The 24,570-nt window shown below is 36.3% G+C and overlaps 1 protein-coding gene across 28 annotated transcripts in view; it reads right to left on the bottom strand.

The window, feature by feature from the left end:
* The window catches only part of ESRRG (estrogen related receptor gamma), a 408,303-nt gene that overhangs the window by 51,005 nt on the left and 332,728 nt on the right, over positions 1–24,570 (bottom strand). For all 28 annotated transcript variants that reach the window (XM_087774087.1, XM_087774092.1, XM_087774107.1 and 25 more), the window contains one exon: positions 2,882–2,992. In XM_087774087.1, coding sequence (XP_087630213.1) covers positions 2,882–2,992 — 111 coding nt within the window. The remainder of the gene's footprint in view (positions 1–2,881; positions 2,993–24,570) is intronic.

The following is a 24,570-nucleotide window of genomic DNA, read 5'->3' as shown; positions in this document are numbered from 1 at the left end:
CTGTCTCTACAATTTTTGCCTTATTCCAAATTTGTGTGTCAGAAGTTGTGATATATGTTAGCCCTTCATAAAATAAGTGCAAGAGCCAACTGGAAACCATCACATCAAGCACGTTTTATTACAAGGGGATATATTCATGCTTTATATGAACTATAGGAACCATGCCAACTGAGTAATTCTTGATCTCAATATTCTACTGATTATCAAACTGATTAATGAGGAATTCTATTCTTATTTAAAGATGACAGATGGTAGTTTTAACTTATATTGGCAAACAGCCTTTGCACTTTTTTTTTTATTATTTTTTAAACAGTCTTTTCATATCCTGTTTAATTTCACACAGAAAGCATCATCTTTTTAAGTGAGAAAAGATAACATTGCTTCTTCTCAAATTCCAATATTTTTACATGTATTGAAAAGTAGGATAAATAAATTAAGAGTTTCTGAATATCAAAACACAGGTAGCTGAGGAGTTCAACTTCTTGGGTTTTTAACCAGTGATAAAGGAATGAAGAAGCACTCGCATCCCCAAGTTCTGGGTTTTTTCCCCTGCAAACAGAAGAAATGGCCAAAGAACGTCTTTCATTTTTTTATTAGGTTCCTCACCAATGGCTTTTTGCAGATGATTCAGGAATATTGTATGTTTTGACTCAGGATTCATAAAAATCTCAAATTCTTTTTACTTTTGCAACCAACAAGATCTACAGGGAGGCCATTAGATTCCATAGTGAAGCTGGAAAATACAATAGAGACCAGAAGCAGGTGTAGGAAAGATCCTCCAAACACCTGTTCTTTCCCTATAGGGCGAAAAAGCTACCTGTATTGGAGCATGCATTAGTATAGACCATAGGAAAATTTTTAATCTACTCAGAAAGCTCCATCACTCAGGAGAGTGAATAGCCATGAGCACTCTTTCTAGGTAAATCTTATTTAATGTTTCCCTAATTAGAATCAATAGAACCCAATTTTCATTCCTGTGCCTTTGTTATGCACAAACTATCAGTCAGGGTCCAGAAAATCTCCCAGGCTACTTCCACACAAAACCGATTCAACTGTTTCAAGTCTTGACACTTATCTGACAGGATTTGAAAAATAAGTTTTATAAATGTTTGTTACAAAAAATGTTTGCAACTGGACAAGCTAAGGAAAATGAAGGGAGGCACTTAGATAATGAGAAATGATTTATAACGAGGTTACTTTATCTCAGACAAATGGAGCTTACAGAAATTGGTGTAGTTATCATCTTAAAGGTAAGATAATGCACTACTTTGCAGTAATCTTGGGTTTACACAGAGATTCTTGTGTTTCAGTACAACAGCATTAACCTCTGTTCATATTAAAGGGCTTGGGGTTTTTGGGTTGGATTTTTTTTTTTTGGCTGTTTGTTCTTGGCTTTTTTGGTATGCTAGGCTATCAACATTTCTACTCAATGACAATATCAAGTAAATGAAAAACTGACAATCTGTGCACCCAGGAAAACTAAACCTCTAATGAAATTAAGCATTAGAGTTTATTAAATTTTATTGTATTATCAGAAAGTTTTTATTATAATGTGCAAAATCTGCTTAGTGCAGCCCTAGATTGTATTTACAGAACGGTGGGACAGCTTATGGAGGCTGAGTAGAAGATGCCAGATTGGACAATTGAAGGAATATAATCAGCATAATGTTTTTTGGAAAGGCAAAAGGAAACTATGCCATATGTTCACTTAAGCCTTAATTTTATGTAAAACTGGCTGTTTTTTCTTTGACACAGCTAAAATGCCCTTTCACTTACAGTTCAAAGACTGTTTATTTGCTCTCCAGATCCCCATATGCTCAAACGTATTGTACACAGCACTGTCCCCTACTGGGGAACACGGATGGAAATAAATTCCATTTTCCCTACAGCCAGGTATTTACAAGAGCCTAAAACTGAGATGTGTGTTGTCAGAGGCATAGGGGCAGAGGCAAATGGGAGACAAGGAGAAGTCTGCCCTCCTTATTTCTCTGGCTTATTTCTCTATTTTAGGAGCAAATTAACCTTCTCGGCAGGAGCAACTGGACATGTGTATTCTCATTTGAATTTGGAAGAGTTTACACCTCTTGATGCAGCCTGTGTGCCTTTGCAGGGTAATACACTAGCCTCTTGCACTACAGCTATAATGCTATTAAATTTACTTCATGGAATTAGTACAGTCGCTGCTTGAGTTTATATAAGCTGCAAAGCAAAACCCCTAACTATTTTTAGTTAATCGCAAAGAGGATGGAACTTGTATTTTAGCAACGAGATGATCAGCTCGCTCTCTCTCTTAATTTCAGCCTGGCAAGATACAATCAAGGGCATTATTAAAACATAACAAAACAAAGCAAAAAAATCCATAAGGGTACTAGAGCCCAAAGTACCAATCTATGCTTGTTATTAGTGTGGCATATTGCTGTTTTAATCTAATGCTAGGTAGTGTATTAATCTATATGTATAAATTAATGAGGCTCTTAATGTATTTTCATTGGGAGGTTGAGCAGTCAAACTCATTTAGTTAGTGAAAACTACAAAAATCACTTTCTTGTGGAATTTGAAACTAGCAGCTTCAATGAACTAATGATCACAGTATGAACCATTTTATGTACCACTGAAAATAAAGATAACCTGTAAGTGTAAAATTTGCACTGCATAAACCATGCTTTTATACACTTCCACCTGTAAAAATATTCTTTGTTCAACTCGACTTGAGAAAGATGAGCATATTTAAAACAAAATATGTTAACAGCTAAATGGATATAGTGTTCATGGTATTATCTTCTGACCAAACCCTTGTCCCAGTCAGAACGAGCTCAGCAAACAGGGCTAGGAATCAATACGTTGTATTCAAAGAGAAATTTTGTATATCTGGTGTACTCACATGGCTTTTTTGCTGGCTGAACTAGCTGAGGGTTCAGGTATGGGCTATTCTCTGCATCTATTCTGCGCTTGTACTTCTGGCGACCTCCACGTACTCTGTCTAGGCGGACACCTACATTGGGAAAATAAGCAAACATGTAATTAAATATATTATGAGGATGCCTCTCAAGTAACAATCTTCTATCTCCTGCCTTCCAATATTTATTTAAAATGCATGTTTATTTCAAAAGATTAATTGTAGAAAGCAAGGGAAAGCAGCACTACAAGTATTTGCAAGCTGTTTAGATTTTCACACACGCAAGACTAAATATAGAACATATTTCCTGTTCGTTTAAAACTATTTGTTCATTTTTACATATTATTAAAAACAGCTAACAAGTTTAGTTTCCATTTGAAGCAGTCTGATCTTAAGTCGTCTTTGCCAGAAGCAGAAGTTCAAAGCTCTAGCAAACACCATGGATATACAAGGCTAACATTATGAGTAGAGAAGTACAGGGAATTAGAACTTCAGAAACAATGGGTGCTGTATACAGTTTATAGATTGTCAAAACTAGTGCTTTTCATTAACATGGATTAACATGGCCAGAGGATACAAAGTAAGTATCCTTAGTAAAATAAGAACATATATGTGGCTTAAAGACTCAAAATGGTTCATGAGGATTTGAAAGAAATTGTATGGGTATTCATTTAGATGTCATCAATGACAAATTAACATTTGTGTTCTACCTCCAAATTGTTCATTGCTTTAATAAAATATTCTGCTACCTGTTTTGTACGGATACATAGGAATTTACTTTCCTGAAACAAGGTACAGCTGCTCTCAAAGACAAAATGAAAAAAGGAGGGGAAAAAGAAGATGGTGGGTCCTATAAAACAATGAAGTATTTTTATTTCCTTCTGATTCACCCAGGCAGATTTCCAGACAACCAGGAAAAATGTCAGTACAACCAAGTAGTAACATAACACTGAAGTTGAAATACTCGGCACACATGCAGGGCAACAGGACAAGTAATACCAAGTGCAAAATTTGTCCCTGGTGACATGGATTTAACTAGACAAGAATGCAAGGACGCATTACGTATCAATGATCCCTGTGAGCGATGTAATAAAGCGCAGCTCACTTCCTCACTTTTCATTGTCTATTTTAGCTCTCCTCCCTCTGTTTATCTTTTCTATTGCCATTATTGTGCTCTGCTCTACTACTTCCCACCTCCCTGTTCTCTCCCTCGCAGGAAACACCTCCAGAACTGGCTTCTGGACTGCAGAGAAGCCACCACCAAAGCAGTTATAGTTTACGTGCGCAGCAAGAGGAATACAGCAGAGTTTACGTGCTGCCCATGAACCTGCACTGGTAGCAGAGTGTCCTTATCAGGAAACATCTCTCATCCAAAGAGGACTGACTGGGTTTGGTGAAGAAAACCCGTTTTGCCAAATAGCCAGAAATCCAAGGCCAACTCTTGTAGTTTTGGGTTTTTTTCTTCTTCTTTCATATTTCTTGCTTTTTTTCTTTTCCTGTTCTACTCTCCGAGTTGGCATGAAACAGCAGAGCACTCAGTAGCTGAACCAAGGAAGATGGCAGTTTACAGATCCAAGTCTGTACTCTTCTACTGGCAGGGAAGGCTTTGCATGAATGAGGTTCTCATCCACCCAGATGGACTGTTGATATCCGTAAAGGTTAGTAACACAGGAGATGTCTTAAGGTTACAAACAATGTCTGTAACCATAATGCAGTGAGTTGCATGCAACAGTGCTCAATACTTTTTGCTCACCAGGAAAGTGGGTAACGATCAGCTGTATATAATACTGAAATTCCATTCAGTTTACTGCAGAAGACTGCGTATTTCACTCCCCCAAACTCAAGAAGTATATTTCTTATTGTACGCTACCAACTATACTTCTATGAATCACATTATATAAACAATAAAACTAATCGACCACATACCCGAACAGGTCAGTGAATAATTATGAATGAAATCTTATTTATGGTATTTACCTATATCACTACCAAACTTGTGGCTGATTTGTGGCCTAAGCTATTTGATAAAATTCATGGTGATTCAATCAACAAAGCGTGGTTATTTTTTGTTTGTTTTTAAAGTTATACATAGAACTACAGGACCACTTTAAAAATCGATAGTCAAAAGCTTTTCAGAGCTAATGATAACTCAGTGTTCTCCACCCTTGAATTGGGAGTTTGAGCTACACCTGAAGCAAATGACATCCAGGACAATACAATGCCATAAAAACAAATAGCAAAAGACCAAGGTTTGACAGTTGAATATTCAGAAATAGGCAGAGGATTAGAACAAGCCAGATGCGATATTGGTGGGATTATGAAAAAGACTGCCCAGCATTTGAAGAAAAACAGACAGAAAATGATTTCTGCATAATTCAGGTGCCATCCTTCTTTCTGCTTGGGAGCAGATTTCATAGTGATAAAAGATGGATAGCATCAGACAGAAGTATGTTTAATCAAAAAGTAATGGAACTGAAGCTTAAATTAAAATAATATAAATCTACCAAGATGAACAATTTTTTTACCTCCTTTGCATTTGCCAAGATACACATTCAAGCCATTCACACACACGCAACGGAAGGAAATACAGATGAATGTCACAATAGCAAAATTATACATAGATCCATGTACTCACCTATTATACAGAGCTATACCTATAAATACAGCAACTTTCTTTTTTTGAAAAGAAAAAAGTATAATTCTAAATAACTGGGAAGTAATGGTATTGCGCATTTTAAAATTGCCTAAATCCATAATGTAACTAATTCCAATTCTAATGTGAAAATATTTTTGATAACATCATACCAACAGAACATAAATTAGAGGTTTATAACCCTTTCATTAAAACTGATACGAAGTTTACCATCATTTTAGCTCCTAAGCTTTCCTCGCTCATAGTACCATTACAAAGTAGCTATCTTTGAATCAATTTCTGATAATCTAACACACCCTAAGTGGTATTTTACTTCCCAAGAGTCGTTATAGAAGTGAATACAATGCAAGACACCACTTAAGAAAGTATACCCATCTGATATTCCATAAAAACTGTTGGAGTTTGGCAGGTAGCAAACTGAAATCCAGAAATTCTTGTGTGTATATATACATTTTCCCCTGTAACTCCTTTAATTTGTATGAGAGAATTCATTACACAAAGAAATATTTATCTTCTCTCAAGACAGTTAACAGCTGATGCCTTCTTTGTTAGAAAAACAAAGAGAAGAAAGAGAAACAATTTTGTCCACCAAGATTTTCATTGGGGGGGTGGGTCTTAACATCTTGATCACAGAGGAAATTGCTACAGTTCAACACATACTCTGTACTCAGACTATTGAAGAGGAAATTGTGGCATCTAGCTGGTGTACAGGGAAAAGTTAAGTAGACCTCTGCTTTAGCTCTGCTCTGCTCTGCATGTGCCTTGGCAGAGTCTTCAGAAACTCCATTCACTCACCCTATCAGTCCTCAACCATAAAGTGAAAAGAAAGATCCACCCCACCTATATAAACTCATGGCACATCTCTGACTGAATTGCACTGTATGTATTATCATTACAGTTTTTTAGGGTCAAAACATCCGTTAATGTCACTGAACAAAGCTCCACTGAAGACAAGCAAGTTGATTCTCTGCATTCCCCAACACAGAGTTTCATTTTAAAATTCTTCAAAAGAAAAACAAAAACGAAAGCCCAGATGAGAAAAATAGGTATGACCACAGGGTACAAATAGAAAGGACAGGCCTGCTACCCGTTATTGTACCAGTTACTTTCAACAGTCAAGTGCAAAACATTCACTTTATATCTTAGGACAGGCACAACTCATGAACTCATCTGTTCAGGAGTGATTGGTAGTCACACATTTTGACGGGATTTACAAAGCTCAGAAGATAAGAATTAGACTAGAACTGTAATGTATGGAGAGATGGAAACTATGTAAATCAATGCAATTGCTGCAGCAATTACATGTATTAATACAGCATAAAAATTTCCCCAGCTGGCCCTAAGGAAAAAGAAAAATGGTCTCATAGTTACCATACAAGCTTCTACAAAACAGGTTCACCTCCTAGTTCCTCACACAATCTTTGCATGATTTCTATAAAATGCTTACCAACACACGACAAAATTACATTGGGCATTTACTCTGAAGTGACGGAGTCCACATAGTCTTGCACAGAAACAACTGAAGACTAGAGCTGATGTACACAATGAGCTACCCCCCAGGTACTTCACCTAAATAAACTTAACATAGCCAAACGTGAACTCTGCATTTTTTTCTCTATTTTCTCATCTCTTCCTCCCTCATCAACAGTTGTAAATTCTTACTCCTGTTCTGTAGTCCTTTCCTCACACTGCCTTCAAAGCTTCATGTGGGACAGGTACCCACTGTGACTGGTGCTATATATTATAAAAGAATGGTATTACAGGGGTAAGGGCATTCTTTTTGGAATTCAGGTCCTCAGTATTTAACAGTGTCATCTATTTTTCCATACAGATCCAAGCCATAGCCAAAGGATACAATTTACTCCCTTATAATCTACGTCTCTTCCTGTTTTCCATCCCCTCTTTCTTACCTTGGCTACAATCTCCAGTGTTCATTTGTCCACTTGTCCCACAAACGTTCTTGTCCTTTCCATGGAGCTCTATACCCACAAGAAACCCTCAGGCTAACTTGGAAGGCATTTGCCCAATCCTTCAAATCAAGACCTACCAGGACTGCCTATAGGAAATTGCTTACTACCTGTAATCGGGGATAGCTTTTTATTTTGGAAAAAAAGAAAAATTTAATTCACTTAAATATGCACTAATATCTGAATAAATCAAAACTCCCTCTCTTCCTTCCAGGAAACATCAGTAAAGAACAGGTTTGAGATCGGAATCAAACCCGCAATTTTGACTTCCTATGGAAATTTCAAATTCTGCTCCCTTTCCATCACCCCTACATGACAGATTTATGGCAAGCAGGCACATCCTACATGGACACCTTTCTGGCAAGCCCCACCTCTAACACAGCACTCTATGTATACTAAATATATTCCTATCTCAGTTTTTGAGATATGTAACTGGGTAATGATCCTTTTTCTACAGATGTCTGTAAGATTCCCAGCATTGTCTTAAATTTTACAGTGGAGCCAGTAAGAATGGATACCCCCATAACTGCATCTTGCCAAGCTTTAGAGGAATGTCAGTAGCAGAGGCAAAAAAACAGATTAACAGCAAAACTGGAAATAGCAAAAGGAATTTTAATGGCACGTTCAGATGTGGTTCTTCTTTGGGACAACACCTTGATAGAGTGTTCCGGTTCACTTGAACATACTGTGCTTATTTGTAAGATTGCTGGTTAAGCTTGGGTGAATATTATAAACTCTGGGTTTTGCATTTATTCACATAAAATGGGAAAACTGGTTGATTTTTCCACCATGAACACAGACAGAATGTATTTAGAGATAAGAATTCATGGTCATTTAGTAACTCTTTAGACAATTCAGTAATCTCTATAGTTTGGGATTAGAGAAGTGTGAGGCCAGTGCATTAATCCTACAGTCTGAAAGATTTGTAGCGGAAAAAATACTTCCACTTTAAACCACAAAAGACCTCTCTCAATACAGCAGAAAGATCCAGGAGGTAACACAGCATGAAGAAAAAGGATAGTATGAGCTATCTTTTCTTCTGAATCTGCATATTTGGTTTATGTGCTGAATTATAAGGATGCCAGAGAGCTCCTCAAATCAGTTTACAAAGTATTTGGATAATACCACGTGTAGGTAAAAATTCAGCTAGAGATGTAAAGTATGTGTCCGTTAGGCAGGTAATATTTTGAAAACAGAGTCCTAAGTCATCAAAGAAGATAAAAGCTATGACTTACATTAAAGCTTTCCTGATCTACAGCTGAATTAACAATTAGCAGGGGAAGACACTTGTGTTTTGTCTTCTGATAGCTATCTGCACTATTAAATACACTAGTGGAGCATAGGAAGTCTAAAAATCATCCTCCTACTTCACACTCAGTCAGTACCAAAAAGTATTTGTTACTATAGGATAAAACTGGCTGTCTTCAAGAGGTGCCTATAAAACAATTTAGCTCAGGAACCTGCCCATATAATGGACTGAAAGACAAAACAGTGTTTATTACTTTAATATCCAACTTTCTTTGTGACTATGAATAAGTTGCTTAATTTATCCCTTCCTCTGGCACAGATTTGCAACAAACAGTTTATTATTTAAAAAAAAAAAAAAGTATTGGGCCAATTAAAATATTTAGTGAATTTTTCCAGGTTGAATAATCAAAAGAGAAAGATATTGCTTTTGTAAAACAAGTGTTTCAAAACAATGTTTCATTTCAGATTTTGCTCACGTTTAATAATTGAAAATGTTTCTGGGCAACCAAATGTAAGTGACATTTTGGAAAATCCCTTTTTTTCCTCGGAGGAGGGGATGAGAAGGCTGGATTTTGGCAAAGGAACTGAAAAAAAAAATTCTCTTTGGTTAAAGCCCAGAGGTTTGTTTTTTTTTTCAGTTTGACAAAAGAACTGATAAATGTGTTACTTACACAGCTCAGTACTCAACCTCTCTTGAAAGGAACATTAACTTTGCATGAACTAATCATCTACACGCTGAATTTTTGTGCACTGTCATTTATGCATTAAAACATAAAAGAACATGCATAAAATCCACTTAGTTTTCCCATGCAAATGAGATTTTGTGTAAATAAATTCTATTATTTCTTAGCACAAGTGATTTCCATTGAAGAATGGTCCATAAACAAAGATGTTCACATGAAGAAAATGTGGCATAAAATGTTTAAGAGTACCACCGTTGCTTTACATTTTTTAATGGTTCCATATGAAGCTAAGTATCCTAATCTGTGACACTCACAAATACAAATTAGGTCACACGCAACAGGTGACAAGTTTTAATTGAATGTCTTCTGTCTGCAATTCTGACAAAAGGTGAATGGAAATAAATGAGTCTGGCAAGACAGCCCTGAGCCTTACAATACCCAATATCTCATTATTTTTAAACAGCTATCTATAAACTGATGCTGACAAGCCTTGAACCTTTTATTTCTGTTCAAGAAGAGGTGAATGTGCAGGAAGAAAGAAAAAAAAAAACAGAAGAAAAACAGGACAGCTACTCTGTGGCATTAAACATGCAATACCCTTTATTAGCCCTCAAATATTACAAAAGAATACCTTTTACACTTCACATAAGAACTTATTAAAAAAAAAAATCTGTTTCTTTTCAGGAAGAGATACACTCTGTGCACTCAGTTCCTAGTGCCTAAATTTGATCTTTTCTGAGTGTTATACTACCAGAACTTCATTAGAATTATGCTAGACTCACGCTGATTTTAAAGAGACTGAAATTAGGCCACTAAATACAGGCTACAAAACTTCCACTTCTTTTTCTTCATTTTTCCTAAGTGAGCAAGAGCCTATGTTGCAGCAAAGTGTGCATACTTGTAAACTGTGAAGGAGAAGCGATGCAGAACTAAGACTGTGAACATATAAAGCCCTGATGTTTCTGAAATGAAACAGTTACCATCACACAATATTTCTCTTCACATCACCTGGATTACTAATATACTAATAACTAGGAAGCAGTGTAAAATACTGCAAAAGCTTTTATGAAAAACACAGAAAATACCGTTGTTAATTGCACCATTAAATTTCATGTCAATGTGCTTATATATTATAACCATACTGTATGCCTTATTTTTTTAATTATGCATACAACGTCCTGGGACAAGGTAAAAGAATAAATAAAGGCAATCTATCACTAACTAAATACCACAGTTCTTACCTTAATTTATTTAAATATAGTTACACAAGATGCTATCTTGTTTCAGAGTTCAAATTACAACCAATTTAATGAAGTGGAGCTTGCTGGGCTGTAAAGTCATTACTGCATCAATACGCTTGTAACCATTACTTTAAGGTGACAAGCGCAGACTGGGAAAGTCAGCTTGGCTGATGATCCAAGGAGAGGGCATGGAACGTCAGGAGACAGAAAGGTCAAAAAGTAAGTTTGAGCAAGGTCATACCAATGCCTGAAGGTCAAAAGCAGGTCTTTGTTCTAGATCACATCACCAAAGCTTATAAAGAATTCAAGAGCTATGCTAGTGACAACTCTAATAGAAAAGAAGCCTAACTGAAGTTCTGGACCATTTGCTGGCGACTCTCAAGAGAGATGGGAAGATCGAAATGAAATGCGTTATAATAATCGGACTGTGAAGTACCAGTAGCATGAATCAAGATCTCAATACCCTTTTCAGATACAATAATGTGCAGTTTCACAATATTTCAGTTAGTGACTTGGATGATGTGGGATTCTGGAATTAATCTGAGATCCAGAAGTCACGGGAAGTTCTTAATAGTGTGAGTTGAAACACTTATAGAAAATCATATCGGTCCTACTGGGACCAAGAAATAGCTTGCTCAGAATTAGGATTTCTATCTAGAGGAAGTGATTTCATTTTGCTGGAACAGAACCAGAGAAAACTAAAGGATCGCTCTCATCATACTAGAGCTTTAAAACAGATGCACAATTCACTGAAATATTAAAAAATTCTTTATCCTAACAAACATGTTCCCCAAGTTTGGGGGTTGTTTTTTTTTTTTTTTTCCTTTGGGACAAAATCTTTCTCATCTTCCCCAAGGAGCAGCAAGCCTGTGCTGAACTGTACAAGACTAAGATGAGCAAAATTTAGTTTCCAAATTGCACTCATCTGGCAAAGTAAGAGAGAATTACCTTTTCAGTTAAGGTGGCTTTATATTGACAGTTGAGTCTAAATTAGCCTTAGTGCAAAATATGTGTTCTTACAGAATTTTGGACTTCTCCAAGGCGATTCATGGAAACACCATTTTGACACTGTCTTGTCTCTTAGCACACCCATAACAATACTATCTCTACAATCTTTCTCATATTTATGTATCGAGTAATTATGAACTACACTTTTATTGGTGAAGCACTATGCAATTTTCCCCTGCTCTTTTTATTCTTTTAAAGAGTAAGATAATGATTTGTAGAACCTCATCAATTTCACACTTCATCCTTCAAGCTTCCTCAAAAGGTATGTGTCGTGATTTAACCCCAGTCGGCAACTAAGTACCACACAGCCTCTCGCTCATCCCACTGGGGGGATGGGGGAGAGAATTGGAAAAAAAAAAAGTAAAACCCGTGGGTTGAGATAAAGACAGTTTAATAGGACAGCAGAGGAATACTAAAAAAAAAAATAATAATGATAAATGAATATACAAAGCAAGTGATGCACAATGCAATTGCTCACCACCCGCTGACCGATGCCCAGCCCATCCCCAAGCAGCAATCACTGCCCCCCAGCCAACTCCCCCCAGTCTATATACTGAGCATGACGCCATACGGTATGGCATAGCCCTTTGGCCAGCCTGGGTCAGCTGCCCTGGCTGCACCCCCTCCCAGCTTCTTGTGCACCCAGCAGAGCACGGGAAGCTGAAAAGTCCTTGACTAGCGTAAGCACTACTTAGCAACAGCTAAAACATCACTGTGTTACCAACAGTATTCTCATCCTAAATCCAAAACACAGCACCATGCCAGCTACTAGGAAGAAAATTAACTCTACCCCAGCCAAAACCAGGACACTATGGCAGAATCCAAACTCATTCCCTCTTTCTTCTGCATGCTCTTTTATGGCACTGCAAAATCTAGACCAGGTGGCACAATGAGAAAACAGCCCAAGAAGCTCACACCACGTCTCAGCCGCTGATTGGGACTAACACATTTTTAGGAGTGTTGTACTTTATCATGATTTATAGTCTAAGTACACTTAATCAATTTTACCTATACAGAAGAGTATATTGGAAACTAGAATATCTAAAGTAATGTAATGCGTGCATGCCAGCCTGATGCTAAAAAAGTGGGGTACTTTTAAACCTAAGCATCAACTTCATATGAAAATGTGGGCTTGGAAAATGTGACAGATATTGTTACATTTTGACTTTACTTTTGCAGTCAAAATATGAGCATTTTGTCTTCTGTATTGTTATTCCGTTTGCAAATTTTTTTCAGGATTAGATAGGAGTTACACAACAGGGTTTCATTTGGGGTCTCAGACTACTCTTGCAGTACAGTTACAGGATAATTCTAACTTCAAGATAAAAGAAGATGTTATGTTACTAGTTTCAGGTGTCTTTAGCAAACGACATGGCTTTTCTGTACTTTGCTCTTCCTGTCCACATACTGTAACTTTGTGTTTCTTAAAATTCTACCTGCTACAAGAGTAAAGTTCAACAGTGGCTTATATGAGTTCATAGTACAGATGGCCACATTTTATTACTGTGAGGAATTTGAAATTCCTGGTTTACACTCCCTTTCTGACTTCTCTGAGCAGTTGCTTATTTTAAAAAGGGGAATCTTTATCTCCTACTTAGGTAGGAAAAAAAACAGTGATCTAGGTTAATATGTTCAGACTGGAAGGTACTGATATACCACATCACAGCATCTTCTTGTGCAGTGTTGCTCCTGCCTAAAAATCTCAGAGTTAATGCAGAAGAATAAATTCAAGTTTTTTTGTTTCACTATTTCCAGTGGGTTAAAGTGATGATTGTTCAATAACAATACTAAAACTTCAAAATTAAGTGGCTAGATGGGCATCAAATCAAGACATAGCATTGTAAAATAAGGAAAATAATGCAAAATGTGAATGTGGTGGAATTGCTTCCTATTAGTGTTATCTTGTAGCACTGTGTTGAAAGGCAGAAACAAAGAAGGGAGATACGTTCTCTGCATGTATTATGGTTTCTGGAGGTGATAGGTAAAAACGTTCCCATGTGTGCAGCTTAACAAACACTGGGAAAAAAGCACTCAGGAAGAAAGTATTTGTGTCTTCCTCAAAAAAAGTTGGGTAGTAGTATATTTAATGATGAGTATAAAGGTAGAGTCTGTAAAAAACTCTGAAAATTTACTCACAAAATTGTATTCAGTAATCAACAGAAAAATAAATTAATTAGAAAAACCCTTTAAAAATACTGTTCTATAATTTCTGGTCATGACAGCAACAACTTCAGGAAGTCCTGCAAGAGCATTAGTACAGAATATTTTCGTCTACAATGCGCTACAATTAATCTGAAACTTTCTTCCGTCTGTGTCATCCCATTCCCCCCCCCCCCGTATTAAGCAATGTAATTGATGTGTCCTTAATATTAATTTCAAATGTTTACTCAGAGGCTAAATACAGAAAACTAATTTTTAGTTCAGAATTAAAAATCTGTCTGCAAAGTTTTTGAAAGCAGAGGGAAATAAGTGTCTCTTAGGGGATTTCTAAGAGAAAGGTTCTTTATCATAGCTCCTCATTGTGCAAATGTATTTGTGTCTGCACATACATTCTTACATATATGAGAAGTGTTGAAATTCACAGACTAAACCGGTGCATAAAATCAAAATGTTGTAACATTAAATCCCCAGTTTGTGTTTGATTAAAAATCAGCTGATTGTGAACTTGTGAGTGATCCACTCAAAACAGCCTTGCCAGGAAGGGATTTTATAAATGGCCTTTAGCATGGCTCAGAATCCCATCCACAGAACTCCCCTCAAGAAATAAATATTTGTATTTTATACAAAGTATCAGAGTGTACAAATATTTGCCCCAACATTTTCCTGAGAATACTGCAGGTGTCAGTGGAAGATCTGTTTAAAGGGATGCTGTCAACTTAATTAAAGCCTTTACATTTTAAAATAGACATTTGTACATTTACATAACATTATTGAAACAAATGTTTTAAAAATGCCTTTTCCTTTGTCTTTATATAACCTTTCCCCTCTTATTCCATGAATACCAGTACCAAAGAATTATGCACACATGAGAATCAGAAAGTGAAACTGAGCAGAAAAAAACCAAAATTAATTAATCAAGTTCTGATGCTAAGGTTAAGTGAGGAGCAAAATAGGGAATATAATTTTTAAATTCTTTAATTTTATAAGAGAAGGCTCCAGTCCTTCAACTGAATTATACAGGCAGATCTACGTAGTATATAAAATTATCAGATTTGGTGAAATGTCATAAGATTAAAAAATGCATACTATTTTCTGAATCTTCTAATGTTCACTTTTCCCTTAACACAAAAAGGACTGAAATATTCCTGCATATACATATTTATAAAAATTCTAAGATAGTATCTGGCTTTACCAGCTAAAGCCTGAAAAGAACAGCAGATTGAATTTTACAATTCCTATAACAAGTGTATATATTCTGTGTTTCGTCTGGGTAAAGCAATGGAAAAGAAAATGAAACACAAGGAGTTAACAGGTACAGGCAAAGTTCTGTGGACATAAATGAAAAAAATCTAAGTAACTCTTCATTTTGAATTTTAAGTATTCTCCTGAACATATTTAACACTTCATTCATGCCCAGAGTGTAACTGATTTATACATTAGCTCATAGATCCTGCTAGCCTCGTAACCTAACATATTGCTTTGCACGCTGGAGTGACGGGTTATCCTGTTTGTGGCCTCTGCATCTCACCTCGAGGAAATACTTGAGCAATTAATGGAAAGTTTATTAGTGATACCACTTTATTGATACTACTGCTAGAAGCTTTCCGTACAAAAGCACAATGGTTAGCCTGCCTATCGACTATTCTTTCGTAGTTAGCACTAGGAGTGGATCAGAGTTAATGCAGAAAATCCCAGATGAAAAACATAATTGTAATGTGCTCAGTGTTTTCCAGCCTTTTTGACTGTCCACAATGTTACGCACAATTAATACTATGAGGTAAATTGATTTCACTTTAATAAAACACAATAAATTTTGAAACAATTAGACTATATACTCTGATTATAAAATGCCCCTGCTCTAAAACAGAAAACAGTGACAAATTTCTTCTAATCTCATAGGTAATGTTAGGCCTTTGGGAAATGGGTTAATAAATTCTAGTTTTCTAAACCAGGCAGACTGATTTACTGCAAACTTCCCCCATTACAGTTATAGTAGATGTCTATCAAATTGCTTATGAGAAGAAATTTATGGAAAATATCCAAGAGTAATGCTTTGTTCTTATTAAAATACATGAATATGTATGTAATTTTAGCCAGACTAAATGAACAAAACAAAACAAAAAGAAAGAGAAAAAAGGTCAACAATTGTTGTCACGAGAATTATTCTTTTCCACAAGAAACAATTCCTCCCTGTTAAAAATGCCTTTATATAAAGCTGTTTGTCTGAGGAGAATATTTTTGTTTAAATTGTAACGGCAATTGCTATGAAGAAAAATCGTACAAAGTGTACAAGGGTATGTTAATACAAGTAATTGGGCAACATAATTACATAAACATTATTTAAAAGAGGAAATAAAGCATAAAATTTCCTCATCCCCAGGAATTATTTTCATATAGAATTTTAACAGATGCAGAATTTCTAAAAAAAAAACCCCAACTATTTTTAAGTCAATAATTCCTGACAAGCACAGTCTGTTTAAATTGGCACATGCTTACCCATCTGCATGCAGATCTCAATGGGAATATTCACCGTGTGCAATGCTAAACACACGCATATTTTATTTTTCTAGGGTCCACAAAAAGAATCTTTACCAAACAGGAGACCAAGGTCTTCTCACTTAATGCACTGCAAATCTAGCGTAATTCTACTGAAGTCTGTACATTTCTCCAGAGTTACTTCTACGGGCAGGAAGAGCAAACAATTTACTTTCATGGACTTTGCATTTTTTCCAAATACTGTGTTCCTTTCAAAGTTTTCTGCTTTCTCTCTTATTTCTCTCCCAAAGTTCTCTTCCTCCCATTAACACACACACATTGGACTCACTCTTTCCTTCTTTTTTTTTTTATACACGTAACTATACGTTTCTACCTGGATTTCATTCCTATGGACTGTGACATCCAGTTTAAAAGACATTAAAGCTAAAACAAGAACAGAATTTACTGGGTAGAAAGATGACAGGTTATGTACAAGATAACCTAATTAAACAAACCCACAAACAGAAACCTGAAGAAATATTTCAGGATATTTATAAATACCACTCACAAAACAAATAAATTACTATAATCCTCTCACAAGGATAGTTTTTGAGCAACTTAACCATGAAGTGTAGATACAAGTCAATCCAAAATTGTGTTTGTGACATCCACTGCAACATCCAATCATCCATACTTTTAGTATGATGATGATAAGAGACTTACCACACTATTTCACCATAAAATACAGTAAAAATTGAATTGTATTTCATCTTCATCAGAAACCCAAAATTTCTAGCAGAAAGAGGCTTGGACATATTATGAAACACCTTTTCCAATGTCCCCTTCCATGAAACATGTAGTGCCGTTTCACCTATTACTGTATATGTTCCTCCTGCCATATTTGAACAAAGGATTCTTTTAGCTGTTCTTTTTTTTTTTCCTTTTTTTGGACCGAAACATTAATAATTTTGAATTATTAAGAATAGTGTTCTTTTACCTTCAGAAGCAGTAATTTCAACAGAAGTTTTCCTAATATTGTTCTGCAATTTTAAGTTCGCTTTCTGGGGGTTTTTTTTATACTTTTCCTGTCTATATAGTCAAAGTATACAGGCTAGTTCACGTAAGATTTTACTTGAAACATTTATGTCCGTTTGCTACAATATTAAAGACATTAAAATTCGTAGGTCAAGAGATGACAATCACAGTTTAAAATGTGCATGCGAAGTGGAAATAAAACACATGAAAAATATTTACTTGACACTATGGCCAAGAGTATCAGAAATGCTCTTAGCATAATCATCCTTTAGTTTTAAGGCTTCTTTAATTCCTTTGAAAGTCAAATTACGAAACTATAATCGGTATCTAAAGGAAAGATACATAGAATTTGGTTTTATTACTAATCCATTCTTCTTGGTCTGACCAAAGAAAGCACAAAAGAAACAGATGCACATATACAGAAGTTTTAACTTCTTAACTGGATACAAAGGGCAGTCAAATTGTTCTTGAATAGAGATTAGTTCCCTGGGTCCTGCGAGTTCCCCATGAAAAAATGTAATTGCTGTCACCTCTTACACTTCTCTTTCTCCAGCAGGACCCCTTGAGAGAACGATCACCAAAGGCTGCGTGTTTTGCACATCACAGTGTAACTCGAACAAATTACACTGCATTGCTTAATGATTCATAAAAGCTAAGAGTCAAAATTCCTTACTCATCTTTTACCTTGCCTTACATAGGTAATCCTTCAATACAAATACTGGAAACTGAACACACAAAAGTAAAGATCTTGAGAGCTGCTGGTAAATAAAGTCTCTGTGTGGTTCAGTTTTCAGTGTTTAGATTTTGCCCATCCCTGCACCTCCAGATTACTCCCATAAGATCTAAAATTATACCTAGGACTGTCCTTTCAGCAAAACAAACCTGTTTCTTCCTCTTTTCCCTCTCTTTGACCTTAAAACTTTCTCTTCGGATCAGAACCTCCCTCTGCAATGTGCTTTGTTTGTTCCAGGAGGTATTTTGATCACGAGGTCAAATTTGGATCCATTTTTAGATGTTCAAGGTTTTTTTCTATTAATTTTAATCTGTACTAGATACATTCAGAAGAATGGTATAGAAACGCACAGAGTTCTGAACAAGAGAGCGCTGCTTATTGCATTACTATAATGACATAACAGAAATAAGATCTTGCCTGTATTTTTGAAGGAAACTGATTCAAACATTTTTCCTCAAAGCCTTAACTTAGTTAACCTGCAGAAAAGAAAGGAGCTGACCATTGAAGAACATGCCTGTGAGTATGCTTATATCCAGCAAAACTGCGTGTCAGTTATAGCAAACATCAATATGTTTTCTGGGAATAGTCAGCCATATCGTTGATTGGCGAAAATCAAACCAAACGGCACTGAGGATGGATCCTATGAGGAAGGCCTTTGGGATTGAATATGGGACCTTTTTTAATCAATGATCTCAATGGTCTTAACAAATCTGATATTTTCTGATACTGTTTCTTAAGGTTTTACATGTTTCCCGTTTGCTGACATGGGAGATTTATGTGAACATCGTACACCTTGGCAATGCTCAGGAGCATTTGTTTCTTGAATTGAGGCAGGTTTTAGAAACTGTAACACAATTCATTTTTTACTGCCTTTTCCCCATTTTAGAGAGTTAAGTTATTTTCCACTTGTCATGCCATTGTGTCAGAGATGGTGTGGTACAAAGGATTGATACCTCTTTATTATTCTCTCCAGCTTGTGCCTTTCCTTTTGCATTGCTCAGTGATCTTCTTTTCAAACTATCCACGAAGAGTGGAAGTATACTAAACTCCTCTACTTTGTGCCAAGTTTGTGTGGGGTCTGTTGCATCATATCTCAGTGATGGTACTAACATATTTCTTGAAACTAGGTTACCTTACAGTTAAGCACTACCATCAATAGGAAACTCGGCCAGATATCCTAAATACATCAACCCAACAGAATTTTAGTGATAACTGGAGCTTTAAATTAAGATTATGAGCGAAAAGAAAAAATGGGAATATACTGCAAAATTTAAACCGAGAATCTTATCTTTGTCCAGTTCTTTTCACATTCAGAGTGAATTTTAGTACAACTTCCACAGACCAAAGATTACTCAAATTCCACATCAAACACTTCCTAAAGTTCAAATAAATTCAGAGCCAGAGTTCTGTGATTTTGATTGGTACCTTCCCTACCTTCAGAACGGTGTAGTCCATTTTTTTTTTCAAAGCCACAGAACAGCACTAAAATACAGCTAAAAATCCTCTACACAGACTTCTTCATTTTTAAAATGACCTAATTAAAACTGGGGAAATTCTCCTCCTAGTTACATATATATGTAAGAGTAAAAAAGCTTTTCATATTTTTATTTGTCCCATTCTATTCTATTGCTTCTACTCTGAGGAATGCACTTTTATCATTGTACTAAACGTAAAGAAATGCACTCTATACTTTACATTTCTTAAGCCATGGAGCACACTGTGCCACTAAGGTATACGATCCTTGTCAAAACTCCACGCAGTTGTCAGTTGTCACAGTGAACTAAACAGACTGGGATTTCAAGTGCTGGATACCATACTTAACAGCCGGAGAAGCTCTTAAATCTTGTTTAAGAAAGAGAGGGCATAATTTATCTGGAGAAAATCCTCCTTTGGCAGCACATGCATAAGAAAGAAAGGGTTTATGTGCTGAGCTTTAAAGGGAAATTGAAAAGAAAAGTTTCTGTCTATCATGAAGGTATTTCACAACATTAAAAAACAAACAGGTTAATTACTATGTACATAAGGTCTGCAGTATCAGTAAAGAAATTTTGCCTGTGCTGGCAGAGATAGAAAAGCATTCAACTTCAGTTACATGGACCAATGCAGCTCATAATGAAGTGAACAGACATTTACCTGTTCACCTCCGACTGTTGCTACTGAACTGGACCATAATCAGATGTTTTCTAGATAGTTCTCACATGCCATGCACCATAAAATGAATGGCAATTCCAAAAGTATAATGCCAAAACTGGTTAATGCATATATTTTTATTTTAAGAAGTTTAAAACTAAGTCAGTTTAGAAATTAGAACAGAAAACATATTTTATCACATGCAATTGCAACACACTCCATCCTGCCAATGGCAAAGATCAATGGCTACGCTAGTAATTCCTCCACTGAGAACAGGTAGGGAGAGATGAAGAATTCCTTTCTGTCCTTCTCATTCGTCAACAAATACCACAAAAAAATTGGGTGGATTATTTAATGCTAGTTTCAATTTACATTATTAATGTGAGGAAACAGACTAAATACTGTTTTGCAAGAAAGTAAGCATTGCAAAGGAACAAAGCTATTGTAAAGACGCAAATCGTGATTTAAAAAAGTCAGCTGGTTTGTGGATGTGTCCTCCCCTCCTTTCAGTTTTGATGTACAACTATTAACAAAACTTGAAAAATTTAATTTGGATGTAGGATCAATGAAAATCAGTGCTTTTTTCCCCACCCAAATATGGGATCTTAACACAGCCCATGAAAAAAACGGGTAAGTCTAGCTTTCAAGAGGTTTTCCATCACACTTTATTCTTTATTAAGGAGCAGTTTACCTGAGGACACGCTTAAAGATCAGTGGCATGTTCCACTGCACAAAGATCTGTTATTAAAATCAAGTGATTTTATACAGTTTTCTTGATGAACAAACGCCTGCAGTCCTTACTCAGAGAAAACTCTGACTGAAACTCCCATGCCACTAAAATCCCAATTGCAGACTTTTTCCAGCATGAATAATATTCAACATACCCTCCTAATTAATGTAAGCAGTATTACTGCCATTTATCTTTCTTTTTCACTGTTTTTTTTCTCAGTTACTTCTCCAGCAAAATGCACTGCATTTTATTGTCAATTGTGATAAAAAAAAAGAAATGAGCCAAATCAATTACAGTCCTCTGTCAATCCGTATGGTTGAGGCACAACTTTTACTGTTTTAATTAAATGAAGAAATGGGTCTATTGTTTAAAGGCATTAAAGAAGGCAATTCAAAACTTGAAGTAAAGCCTTTTTGTTTTTACTGAGGGGCAGAGATGCCTATAAAAGCAGTGCAGGTCTCTATTTGAATTTCATAGCAGCTGTGAAATTTATAAGAACCAGAGAAACAATTAGCTATCCATTTTTTTTTTCTTTTAGCTAAAGTACCACTAGTTCTAAAGGGTTTGGGTTGTGAAGACATTGTTACCTACGAAACGTTGCTGTGACTTTGATCCTGGGCTAGCAAGAAGACAGAATCCTTAATGAAGATGGAAATCTAACAAATGAACAGGAAAAATTCTGAAGTAAAAACAACAACAAAAAGCCATACAGGTTGTCAATGATGGGGGAAGATTAGTGGAATTATACTGTTTATTATCAATATAAAGCTGATCTTTCATATGATGACAGTAAGTTCCAGTTGTATTCCCATTACAGTCAGCAGAAGTTTTGCCACTGAACTCAGCTGGAACAAAAAGAGCCCTCTGCATCAAAAAAGCCCATCAGGCCAAATTCAGATCAGTTGGTTAACATAGGTAAAATAAATACACAAAGAGCCAACAAAGACATCTGCACCAGTTAAAACTCCTTAAGATCTTGAAACAGTATTAACCCTGCATTTTGAAGTCACAGAAATCAGTCTTAAAAGGATAAGACTAGCCCCAGCTATAGACTGTATTTCCAAACTGCAATCATCAGTTGCTGAGTGAAGTGGCTTTCAGCAAATCCTTCCTCTATTCATGGATGTATGCATATACAGCTACGAATGTGCACCGAAGTAATAAGCTGTTTCCCAGGCATGCAGTGGTTTTTGCAGGCATCGGTCGTAACTGCCATTTTACTCCTCTCAGTCCTAGTGAACAGGAGCACAGAGTGGGCTAAATAACACTTTAGGATCCAGGTCCATGCAATACTACTGCCTACTATGCTAAACGGGATGTTCCACACATCCTTAGCAATGACTTGAGATGAGCTTTAGGAAATTCATAGTCTTGCTCACTATAAGGTAAGAAGGCATCAGAGGGCATATCTGCTGGTTACACAGTGTGTATCACATGTTACAGTCCCAATCGACAGACAGAAAAGTGAATGACAAAAATTCCACTGACTTCAACGGGCTTGAGTGAAAAGTTATTTGTTGTACAAAGTCTTTTTAACCACTAAAAACAAAATTTGCAACAACAATATAGAGATTTTTTGTGAAAATTGAAAGAAAAGTGCCACCTCACCTTGAATGCAAAAGAAATAACTCACTGGAGCAAGCTGAAAAAATCAAATGTTTTACTCTCGTGCTAATTATATTTTCTGTAGATTACATATATAAAATTCTAAAGTATTATCTTAATGTAATTATACATTTAGCATCTTTACTATATAAAACAATTATCCTGAGAAACCCGAATTTCAACAACACAAGTATTCATTGTAAATGGGATTTGACATATGTGTGAAACTGGATAAATGGATTTTCAATCAAAGTCTGTCTCCTAGCAAGCTCTATAGTAGAGGGCTGGCCCAACAGGGAGTGCGCTGAGTAATCACAAAACTACATAATGACTAATCCTTACTTTTCCTTTTTCTGAGTCACTCTTTTTTGTGATCAGCAGAGGCTCAAACACCAAGCAAAGTTTGGACAGTATGCAGTTTACATTGTCCCCTTTTTCACTCCAAACATCCCTGGGCCAGAGGGATCACCAAAGAAGCCAGCCTAAGAACAACATAAAACATTATTACTCTTCTGGTTTTACCTAAATGCTCTAGGTAGCCGTCACTTTATCCCGTGTACACCACGTTCCATTTCTGCCCAACCTAATAAAGGCTTCTGTCACAGCGATAGCTTTTCATCTTCAGAGCTCCTTTCTCCTCTCCTGATAAGGCTGCCAACTCTACTCTCTGTAAATGAGCTCATACGAACACTTTATTTTCAGCTTGTGGAAACAAAAAGTGCCACTGCCCAGCTTCAGAGCTTGAGGGGGAGGTTTTCTATCTTCAAAGCATGACCAAGGCATTTGAAAGGGATTAAAATTAAACTGGTAAGCTTAGCTTGAAATAAGAAACTTGAAGCAGGACTATTGCACTCACAAACCCCACTTTTTCTTTAAAAGCTTCAGAAGTCCCTTAAAAATGGTCATTTTAAGTCATTTTTATTTGTGTACTCTTAAACCTTTGGTGACTGCTTAGATAACACTGCTAGCCACTAACCCATGTTACTATAAATAGCTGCACATAGCTGAGCATCTCACTTACAGGACAGATGGTTATCCCATCCCAGCGCACTCAGTTCAAAAACATGTGAATCGCAGCTTCAGCTTCCTTATCCAAACAGCAAATAAATTAGAATTCTTTGCAATCAGCAGCATATGCTTGCATCTGTGTACAGAACGACTTGGGCCAAACCTGAATTGACATGTTTCATTCAGTGAGATCCTGAGTATTGTGTGAACATCCAGTACCTAGCACTGTTTGCTGCACAATAAGGAGACATGAAAGAAAAACACACTTTTACAAAGACTTCCCCTGCTGTTAGATTTTATACATGAAATTTGTTTCACCAGATAGCTACTTACTATCTAGTGGCTACAAAAATTTGTTATGTTTTTAAAAGCTTACGTAAAATGTGTCCTTAGGAACAAAGCGAATTAACTATCCACCTCTTAAAATGCTTTGCTTCCGTATCAGCTGTAGTTGGCCAGGCAAAGAACCAAGCGAGCTGTGGCTCAGGGCACAGGTATTCCTACCACATAACGTCTAGTTCAGAATCCACTCAAGTAAAAATTATTTGCTGGTTTTGTATTACTAATCTGTCCACATTAGGAACATACCAAAGAAGTAGTATGCCTTGTTCAGCTCAAGATGAAGGCCCAACTAATACAGAAGTCTGCAGTTAAAACCTACCAGAAGCACGGGTTTAAAGGAAAGATGGGAGTAAAGAGTGGTCACTTCGCAAAAATCCTTGAGGAGTTTTAAAAACGCAGGTTTCCCTCAAGGTGCTCTCTACATGGTGTCATTCTTCAAGACGTTGGAAATCCACTCTTACCATCTTATTACCATTGCTATTACTATTTCTAGATTTGTCATCTTCAGAGGCCCAGTACTGCTGTCTACTGCTGGGCATCGTATGTTTTGGGCTGTTCTGCATAGCAAATTCCCCCTTGTTGAAGAGTTTTAATGGCACAGTTCAAAAACAGAGTCAATAACACAGCAGAGGGAACCAAAACAGCCCTTCCTAACT

This window comes from Nipponia nippon, unplaced genomic scaffold (assembly GCF_047370975.1).
Source record: "Nipponia nippon isolate SJK-2023a ecotype South Korea unplaced genomic scaffold, ASM4737097v1 scaffold_4, whole genome shotgun sequence".
In the NCBI taxonomy this organism is placed as follows: domain Eukaryota; kingdom Metazoa; phylum Chordata; class Aves; order Pelecaniformes; family Threskiornithidae; genus Nipponia; species Nipponia nippon.
This window is presented reverse-complemented; position numbering and strand designations above follow the sequence as displayed.